This window comes from Urocampus carinirostris, chromosome 3, assembly GCF_059441175.1.
Source record: "Urocampus carinirostris isolate Australia breed hairy pipefish chromosome 3, RoL_Ucar_1.0, whole genome shotgun sequence".
Classification (NCBI taxonomy): domain Eukaryota; kingdom Metazoa; phylum Chordata; class Actinopteri; order Syngnathiformes; family Syngnathidae; genus Urocampus; species Urocampus carinirostris.
The window spans coordinates 15637946-15648576 of record NC_142351.1 but is presented as its reverse complement, the minus strand read 5'-3'; the positions used below and the strand labels follow the sequence as shown (position 1 = coordinate 15648576).

The 10631-nt window shown below is 38.5% G+C and overlaps 1 protein-coding gene across 1 annotated transcript; it reads right to left on the bottom strand.

Moving 5' to 3' along the window:
• Nucleotides 1–546: 546 nt before the first annotated feature.
• On the bottom strand, nt 547–8809 carry LOC148368918 (haloacid dehalogenase-like hydrolase domain-containing 5). The gene is made up of 8 exons (XM_088330829.1): nt 8610–8809; nt 5897–6100; nt 5704–5816; nt 5523–5616; nt 4290–4323; nt 4000–4174; nt 3721–3909; nt 547–1458 (listed from the first exon to the last, which is right to left on the bottom strand). Exons 1-8 carry the CDS (start codon nt 8724–8726, stop codon nt 1062–1064), a joined length of 1323 nt encoding a protein of 440 aa, XP_088186955.1. The 5' UTR covers nt 8727–8809; the 3' UTR covers nt 547–1061.
• Between the last annotated feature and the right edge of the window lie 1822 nt (nt 8810–10631).

Sequence of the window (10631 nt, the reverse complement as noted above, 5' to 3'; positions counted from 1 at the left end):
CTATGATTGCTATTGGACCTCTTGCATATTCACATGTTCCTCCATTAAGTTCTTCGATGTGTCTGTAAAGTAATTTGAACATTACAGTGTTACCAAACATTGAAAATGATATTTCAGTATCCATCCATCCATTATCTGCACCGCTTATCCTCAGTAGGGTCGCAGGGTGCTGGAGCCCATCCCAGCTATCTTCGGGCAGTGGGTAGGGGACACCCTGAACGGGTTGCCAGCCAATCACAGGGACAGACAACTTATTCGCTCATTCACACCTAGGGACAATTTGGACCGGCCAATCCACCTGAAATGCATGTCTTTGGAATGGACAGGGACAGACAATTTGCTCGCTAGATCACACCTAGGGACAATTTGGACCGACCAATTAAATTCACATGCATGTATTTGGAATGTGGGAGGAAACCGGAGTGCCCGAAGGAAACCCACACAAGCACGGGGAGAACATGCAAACTCCACACAGGAAGGTTTGATCTCATGACCTCAGAACTGTGCCGCACACGCTGCCCCCGAATGATTTCAGTAACAGAGAAATTGGCTTAACGTCTTTAATACTTTTGGAGAGGACTGTGAAGAGGTAAGCGGAGGAAATGTAACAAAAAAATACTAGTCAGGTCTCTCACAATTATGCACAATGCGGAACTACTCAGGGACAATATTGCACATCCAACAGTTTGTTCAGTACACATGTCATGCATAGATTTTTAAGGGTTAAAACATGTAAACAAATGCAGTACTCAAAGGTGACCTCAACAATGTTTGAAATTCTTGATAAAATCCGGTATCTCTTGTAAATATAGAATGATCTAAGTCAGGCTTTGCAATATCAACATCAATGTTGCTTGAAAAGTATTAAACAGAATAAAACAAGGCAGTTGTATAAGAGATAATCAGGCAATTATCACAAAAGCCAGTTTACTGCAATGAAAATAGTTTTCTCTGCTATCTGCCCCACTACTGAGCATTTCAGGAAGTCAAAGACCCCAGAGATGCGTAAACTATGTCCATGATCTAATGGGAGACCACACTCCCTTTATCTCCTTTCTCTTCTACTGAGGGACAAACCTTTCCTTCTCAAAAATGAGCTCCACTGCTTCAGCCACATCTTTGACAATGTGGCCCGGCTCCACCAGTGCAGGGTCGAAACGAAAGTCCCGGTGGCCGTGAAAAACTGTCTCTTTGATGCAGTGGCTGGCGTCGTTTGGCACCTCGGCTTTGGGGTCGTAGACCCCCGTGCAGACTAATATGGACTTACAGGAAGTTGCCGCGGGCAATGCCAGCTCACTCTCCCACATGTTGTCGGCATCGTCTTCTGCAGAAACGGTGGTGGTGGAGCCTGTGACGGCTGCGATCTTGGCCACGGTTTTGGTGCTCTTTCTTGAAACTCTCAAGTCCAGGTAGCGGTTGTACAAGTTAGCGCCATAGATGTCCGTCATTAGATTGTCCCTGGAAAAGTGTGTGAAAGGGATTGTTGAGTGGCAAATGCAAGTTGATGTATTGTTTAGTGCAACCGAAAAATCAGTTGTTATTTTTTCTAATAAATATATTAAATGATATATTATAATGAAATCATATTAGAATATAATCATTTAATATGATATATTAAATGATATATTAAATGATAATAATATATTATTAATACAATGGCAAAAGAAGGTGACTGGATAAAATAGAATAATTTTCACTTAATGCGACACTATGTAATATTTGACTACTGCATGCTGTTGCCACCATTTTTTCTCATTTTTTTGCCCAAACTTAAGGTTTTTGGTCTTTTGAGGTACCCTTGGCATAAAGTCTAAAATAATATTATTAACAGAGCCTGTGTCCCACATACATTTAACACTTAAAATGTGTATCCCTCCTTCGGTTATGTTAAGGTGTAGAGGCTCATTTTGAACCTTCATTTTTGTCCGAAATAATGGTTTCAAGGTGCAAGCAAAAAAATTTTGTAGAAATGTCACAACATTCTGCAAACTAGGATACGGACGTATTTACCTTCGACGCAGACGGCACTGGGCAAGAGACAGAATGGAGTGCTTGCGCTTTGTGCAGAGCTCTGCCCCCACCCAAACAAATTTCTCTGTGTGCTTTGCTGGCGTTTATGGGTATTGGGTGTTTACAGTTTTCTCTGTGGGTTTTCATCATACAGTTTCTCAACAGTGAACATGGATTATTTAATGATCTTTTCTATACATTCCTTAGTGGCGGGGTTTAAGGATTCTGTTAGTCTGTCTGTGTGACACCCTTTATTGTGTAGTGTTTTGAATTTAAATTGTCTATATATTTTCTTAAGCACTGATAACAGTTATGTTTTTGCTGTTGGAGTTTTGCTTCTAGATTATGTCAACTGTTTCCGCTTTGTGTTGCTTTACATTTGAGCCTTTGAGGTAGTACTTAAAGGTGATGGCACTTTGTGACTTCCAAGTGGCAGCACAATAAGCGGTCAAACTAGTACTACTACTAACATAAGTGAAGCATGTTTCTGGGTAGTTGATTGGCTCTATATTTTCTGGCCACCACCCCACACACACACACCCACCCTCAAATGCTGACCGACAAATTTTTAGCTTTTTACTTTTCTGAAGCTGCTTACGGAGTGCAAAGCATAAATGACAAGATCCAAAACAGTGGTTTCAAAATGTTGCATTAAGAATTGTTTTGACTGTTTATATGTATTTGTGTCTGTAAAAAATAACTTCTTTAAAAGAATGGTGTTGGTTACAATGTTGCATGAATTGCCATATTGCCAAAGGACAATCTGTTAAGACATTTTACATGGGACTGTTCGCATTTTGTGTTTCACCATCAGGTCTATGGACACACATTTTTTTTCTCTTTTTCTTCCAGACATTTATATGTTTTTTGCAGTATTTTTGGCAGGAAGATGGTGAACAATTGTGTCTTATCCCTTTAGGTGAGCTTCATATAACATAAAATAAATACACATTTTTCGACCTCTGAGAATATTTAAAAATACAGGTTTATATTATAGTTCATTTATTTTAGCTTAGTAATTGATTTTTTTTTGAAGTTTTTGTAACAACTTTGAGACGCTAAATAATGAACACTGACTTTTTAAGAGCAATCTTCCATTCATTTTATTTCTGGTGTCTGGTTGTTAATAGGCCACTAGTAAGTAACTAATACTTTTATTAGCTAACAATCATGAGTAGCAATATCTAACAAAAGCCTGGTATGGCCATTGATCCTGATAACTGGTATTCAGCGCTCTCTACCTATTTTTTTCGGATTAGATGACGAAAATTGCGATTTGTATTTCAACATAGAATTCAAATACTGTACACGTTTTTTTAAATGATCACGTTTTTTTACCACTAGTAGGTGCTGAATAATAAATGATGTTTCTTTAAATAGTGTTTGTGGTTTAAACTCAACTAAAACGTTCAGTGCTAAACAGTAATTGCTCTAAAACCCACAAGAAAACAAGGTCTAGCGTGTACAAATGCCCCATGATACAACAGTCTAGCTTAGTTATTGTGTTTTAATCGATTTTCTGATCCCCTTGATGAACTGATATAGTCATGTATTAATGTACCACATACTAGCTTGGATTTTTGTTTTATCTCGAGAGTCAAAGTTAATGCTCTTACATTGCAGCGACTCCTTACATACCGGCCCCATACTAAAAAAACCCTAAATGAATGGTACTCTGTTTGCAACACACTGTGGCCGTTTGTGGCTTACCCTATAGCATAGAGAGACGTGATGGGATGCTTCCACTGCCTCTGCATGGCCTGCTCTCGAATGAGGAACTCCGCAAAATGGTAGGTCAGCTCACTTGGTTTTCCCATCAAAGCCTCATACTTGAGGTCTTTACCAGTGATCTTCTTATAGATATTCTCCAAGCACACAAGAAATGTGCCATGGCCGAATCTGATACAAAATATGGGAGTGAATAAAACAAATAATTTTGTCGCCGACCTGTAGAACAATCAATGAGACATAGTAAAGCAGTGCATTTACCTTGGAGACTGTGCCTCAGCCATCCACATCAGATCCATGTTGCAAGCCAGCAGTGGAAGCTGAGGTCTATTTTGGGTTTGATGGAGGCTACTGAGATTGCCGTTTGTGAGCAAAACATCAATGATGAGTTGTAAGTTGGTCTCCCATCGGATTGGTTCACCAAACAGAACCACAGCTGCATGGATGGAATTTTATGAGCAAAATAAATTAAATAAATAACTCAACCTGTGATGGTGCATGGCTGATCAGAAAGCAAACTCCATTTTGAAAGCAAAAAAAAAACCACTCACCTTCAACCTTGGGAAGGTTACCAACAAGATTGGACTGCAAAGAGAGACAGGCAGAGAAACCTTAACTTATTATATCCTCCTCATCTTTTCAATGACACTTTACAAAAGCAAATCTTTGTATTATGATTGACAGTCTGTGCATTCAAGTGTTATTTGGTCCAATGTGATTATCCATAACTCGTGTTTGTCAATATTCTAACTTATTTATTAAAAAGATATGGACATTTATATAGATAAAACCCTAGTTCCAAACTTATGACATTGTGTAAGGTGTACAATACAAACACCCATTTCAATAATTTCCTAATACTTTTTTATGTTGCTCCAGATTCAGATCCAATGCAAGGTTAGAAAGAAAGTCAGTTTAACTACAAGTGGCTCTTTGGTGGGGAAAGTTTTTTTTTAATGCATATTAATTGTTATTACAACATCCATTGCAGCCTAGTCATCCTGGAAGGGGGATTACCTCATGTGCGGTCCCTTGCCTTCTCAAGGTTTCTTCATTTTCCTCATGTTGAGGTTTTTGAGTTTTTCCTTGCCCTCATGTAGGTTTTAGATCAGGGGATGGTGTAATAATAGTCTGTGGTCTGTGCAGCCCTTTGAGACTCCTTGTGATTAAGGGCTATACAAATAAACATAAATTGGCTTGAATGCTGTATATAGAGCTGGTGTGTATAGATGTGTTATTATATATATCATGAGTAAACTATGTAACCACTGTCTATTCACATTCAAAGATGTACAACTTGGGTTTTACAAAACAAAACTGTACTGTGTATACAACATGGAAAAAATATTATGTTTGTTGCTTTTTGGACAAAACAAATGGAACTGAGTGCAACATAGAAGTTATCATGGAACGGAATAGAATTTTCTTTCGTAAAAATAATGCAATGAAAAATAACGATTTTATTATGGGAAACAAATTGACCATTAGAAGTGTCCTTTCATTAAAAGCTTTTGTCTAGTTTGGTTCCACATCATTGTACACAATAAATTTTGTTCAGAGGAGTTATGATTCGAAAATAATAAGGTGGTACAAAACACACCATATTATAAGCTTGAATTTGAGACTTACAACAAGTATTTAGGTCAACAAAGTAAAAGAAGTTTTATTTGCATAATATATTAAGATACTTTACCTCAAACACGTCTTGTGTCAAGGTTGACATAAACAGATCATCAATACAAGCCAGTGTAGGTTGTGTTGATGACTTCAGGTAATTATCTCACCGGTAGTTTAGGTCTCCTGTTGTGGTCCACCATGTCCAGAAGCGGGAAAGATTCCCTCAGCATGTCAATGCTAATGACGTTATTGAAGCCGAGACTGGAAAGAGAATATAACACATGAACATAATTGAGATTACACCCACCGATCACAATGAAAAATAATTAAAAATACGATGATGAATACTTTTTGGCGATTTCCAGAACTGGTCCTTGACCTGATACCAGTACACACTTGTCGTGAAATTTCTTGAACATTCTCAATGGACTGTGTGACATAATAACTTGATCTTGTGTGATCTGTCATATGGGTGGGACAAAAGTAAAGCTGTTAGTGGCGGATAAAAACATCACAGCAACAAAACTTAGGTACAACTCACCGAAGCTCCAAGAATGTGTGAAAGCTGATCAGCTTTTGTTTGCCTGAGGCAGTTTCCTGCATTTGTGACAAAAACAAGTGGCACCACAAACTGGCCTTGCGAATCCACCAATTTTTCAAAGGCTTTTTTGGCAGCAGGGATCAGCGTTCTTCCCCTCAGCAGCACACCATCAATATCAAACAACAAGCCAAAGTTTGGCTGAGGCTGGAAAATAACAAGAGCATCGCATGCACTTAACACAAGTGATAAAAGAACATTATTATTGACAACATTTCCGAACTATGATGGGGTCGTTTCAATTCTATGTAGCAATATAAATTACTATACAATTTTTGTTGTCTAATTGGGACAAATAATTAGGGATGGTTGAATAACCGGTATAGAGATTAATGGCCTTACCAGGCTTTAATATTATATGGCTACTTGGTGTGGTAGTTGATACAAGTATTGGTTACTTACTAGTGGCCAATTAACAATCAGGAAACATGCATTAATGGGATTGCGATCAAAAGAGACATTGTGTATTATATAATGCTGATACAAAAAGTGGTATTTTATTATGGTTTAAAAAAAAAATATATATATATATATATATATTGATTTAAATGATAAGCAAAAATAAATGAACTATCAAACAAACCTTCCTTTATTAAAATAGTAGCTGGTCGAGAAATATCAACAAGACATGAGCATCACCTAAAAGGGGGGCTGACCTAATAGTCTGCCATTTTTCTGCTATGGCTACCCAAAAATCTCAAAAAGGCTGAACAAGAAAATTTGAGTCTTCATAGTTTAAATTCTTCCTTGTGCTTATAAGCCCTTGTTTTCGGTTAAACAACATCTTGTGGATAAATAAAACACAGTCCCTTTAAATAATGATAACATAACATATGTAACAATAAAGGAGCTGTATGGAATTTGGAACTTTTTAACTCACTGCTGCCATCTCCTGGCTTCTGTCATCATTGCAGCTTCTATCTAGCTCCTTATGTTGTGCATGCAAGTATGTACATTTCTTCGACACGCTCAAATAAACAACTTTTTTGTTTATCTTGCTTGGGGTTTAGGTTGGCGTTTGGATTCTACTTGAAGCGGGCCGTTTCTCATTTTCACCATTTTCATTTGACGCTAACAAATGGAAAACAAAAAAAATTGTGGGGACGAGCACCAAGTAAGATAAAAGCCGTTAGGCGCATTGGAAAAAAAGTATAAAGGCTCTTTGAACTCAGTTAGGCATTGTTAAGCCATACTTAACAAAGAAAATATTCTACTTCAACTTTTTAAGGACAAAACAAAAAACACACCCCACCTTTAAAGATTTTTTGGGGGATTCATAGACATTTTTAAAATCATCTTTTACAGACACACCCCACCTTTAAAGATTTTTTTTAGATTCATAGACATTTTAAAAGTCATCTTTTGCAGAAAGAAAATAATTTAATATACTAATGCTATCAGTATGTGGTATTAGTATCTATAACTAAAGTGTTGGGCATTGGCCTAAAAATGTATCGAACATCCCTGACAGTAATACTTACTTTTAGAGGAATTGCTTATAACTAAGTATGATCTACAACTGTAAAGTACTTTTCACAAAGCCTGCCTGTGTATATATATATATATATATATATATATACACAGGCATATATGTATATATATACAAAGTGCTTGGATTATTCTAAGTGCAGCCAAGAGTGTGGAAAAATCAAGACATCAGTCCTTTTGCCCTGTTGTTGATTGAGACTGTGTTATTATTACAATGTAGTACTTTTGGAATTGATCCAAAAACTCCTTTAGTAACATAACAAATAACAAACCATAACCCATGGAGCAAGAGAGAGAGAGAAAGAGAAAGAGAGAGATACTTTATTCATCCCCGTAGGGAAATTCACACTTCCAGCAGTATCCTTGTGTTAAAAATAAAACAATAAAATGGAGATAAAGAATACAAAAATACCCAATATGTTTTGCTACAGAGTATTTAAATAGTGCTACGGAAAATACAAACTGTAATAAAAATAGGGTAATATGCAAATGCAGGGTTGGAATTTAATGCGGGCTCTTACTCCCCCGGGTGGAGTTAAAGAGCCTCATGGCATGAGGAAGAAATCATCTCCTCAGTCTGTCTGGGTGAGTATTATACGCGTTGTCACTTTAAATAAATGTAATAATAAGAAATGTAATATGATGAGATTTACAGGCATTTTAATGTTTTTTGCAGAAAGAAGCATCAGTATCAATGACTACCCTAAATAAACACCTGCTTCATGGGGGAATATGATTTTTTTATGCTTGAAACTAGGTGGGATCTACCACTGTTTAGTAATTTCCACTAGACTTGAAAATAAATATAATTGCCAAGAGTTTTGAGTATTTTAAGTGTAGACACACTAACTATGATGTCGACAAACGCAGGCAGTGTTATTACAATGTAGTACTTTTCAAATCGATCCAAAAAACTGCTTTAGTGACTTGGCAGCACGTAACTGCTGCGAACACCAACTCCGGAGACCCATATGTGAGAATCTAGCAGTGAAATTGAAGAAGTGTCACTGAGCGCAAAGGGAAAACAAGTCCTATCCTCTCTCGTGTTCCCCTCCACTGCACACGGCATTGATCCGATACTAAATGATATTGAAGGGTAGAGACCCGGACCCAAACCCTCTCCTTGACAACATCTTTGTATTTAAGGTTGAAACCGTTCGAATCGTACCTTGCTATTAGTTCCACAAAAGCCGCAACGAGAACCGACAAGTGCGGCGTTTGTTGTCCTCGGACGGCGACCGCCCCTGGAGCACAGGCCCCGGTACAATGGCAGGAGACCCCTCATGATTTCCTCAACGTCTCGCTAAACGAATGAGCCCGAAGCAGCCGGCTGTCTCCAGCCCTTGTTTTTCCTCCACTGACGTTGTGTTCTCTAATGTGACTGGGCGAGGCCCTGTGACGTCACGGAACGCCATGTGATCGAAACGACATGTGATCCAATCAGAGAGGAGGAGGCGACGAATCTCAGGCTTCCTCTGCACTAGTGATGAAAATTCCAGCTATTTTGGAGAAGCGGCTTTTTCGGCTCGGCTCATTTAAAAGCGATACTTACCTGGCAGGGGAGATAACAGTGGAACCTCGGTTCTCGACCATAATCTGTTCCAGAACCCTGTTCGAAAACCGATTTGTTCGATCACGGAAATCATTTTTCCCATTAAAAATAATGTAAATCGTTTTAATCCATTCCAACACAATGAATGTTTACCATGAATGTTTAACGTAAACATAAAGCTAACCCAGGCTTTCCGTACGAACGATTACGCTAACATGAACGTGTAAAAATAAAAAAATCAGGTTGTTTACAAGTCATTTAGCACCCGGGTCTCCACAACAAGTGGTGAGCGGTTCATTGGATAGGGGGCTCCGTTCCAACACCCTGAATGTTTAACATAAACTTAAAGCTAACCCAGGCTAATCGTACGTTCGCGTTATCGTAATCTTATGAATAGGATTTCTTACCTTTGTGGTGGTCAGCAGAAGGCGCTCGCACACCTTCATATTTGGCTATTATTTCTTTCTTTAATGCAATAGTTGTACGCACTACTTTTCTTTTTTCACCAGTAGCAACTTTGCTGCTTGCACTGACTTTCTTCGGAGGCATAATAAGGGGCTAAAACACCAGTACGCCGCTCAGCATCGCATCCTAGCGTACGCACTCACGCATTACCGGCGTTCGAACTCCGATTTTTTGACCGAACAGCAAAGCAAGAATTTCTCAAAATTTTGGGTCGAATTCCGATTTGTTCGAATTGAGAGGCGTTTGAAAACCGAGGTTCTACTGTACCATGATCAAGACGGCACCTGGATAGACCATGATCCTGTTTCTCTTCATGCAGTTTGCATTTAGTGATTTTTGTAACTGGGAGATGGAATAGCAGCTTGCTCTGTCCACTACACGCATCGGCCCGGTATTGCAGCACTGATCGCTTCTTGGCCTTTTGGCTAGGATCTTGGCCAGGAGCAAGTGTCTCGGCCTGTTGGCGTTGAAGTGCATCATGATTTGACTGATAATGGATAATGAAAAATGGACAATAAACTTATAAAAAAATCCCCCCCTCTCGGTACCCAAGTGGTTCTTCAGACGTTTTTGTTGCAAAGGTAGGGTGCGTCATTTCAAGTGTCTTTGAAAAGTTATAAGTAAGACATTTTCTCCATTTAGTATGTGTTAACAGTGACGAACTGAGTTTAAAGAGCCTTTATAAATTGTTTACACCACACCTAGCTGCTTTACTCTTACTTTAGAGCTGTTCAGGACTCGCAACACTATGAAGCAGGGAAGATAAGAGGGATTCCATGCTCGTCTTCACGGTTTTCTATTAGTGTAGTGAATTCTAGGTGAACAATACAAAGCTGGTAGAGAGCGCAATTTAGTCTCATTGATTGATTGATTATTGCTCCAGCGAAGGTCGGGGGGTCCCGTCCCTGTGCGTTGAGCCGACCAGATGAACCAGGTTTTTCCAATGCTGGCGGTCTTATTAGAGGGATATTACATTCAGTGCATGTAAAGCAAATCAAAATGGTAAAATTGTGCAGAAGGATAAAGTGAAGAAAAACAGAATGAATCAATGAAGATTATTGTCCTGAAAGAAGTACAACAGAATTTGAGGACTTCTTCCCAATGCCAATAAATCAAAAGGGTACACGTGGAAAACAATAAAAATTATAATACATGTTAATGACATTTGATAAT

Bases quoted from the DNA above. Each gene is read 5' to 3' on its own strand.
- LOC148368918 (XM_088330829.1), bottom strand. From the start codon at position 8,726: ATGAGGGGTCTCCTGCCATTGTACCGGGGCCTGTGCTCCAGGGGCGGT. The intron at 4,324-5,522 runs GTGAGATAATTA...CTCTCTTTGCAG, and splicing joins ACAGGAGACCTAAACTACCG to TCCAATCTTGTTGGTAACCT. The intron at 1,459-3,720 runs GTAAGCCACAAA...ACACTTTTCCAG, and splicing joins ACGTCTCTCTATGCTATAGG to GGACAATCTAATGACGGACA.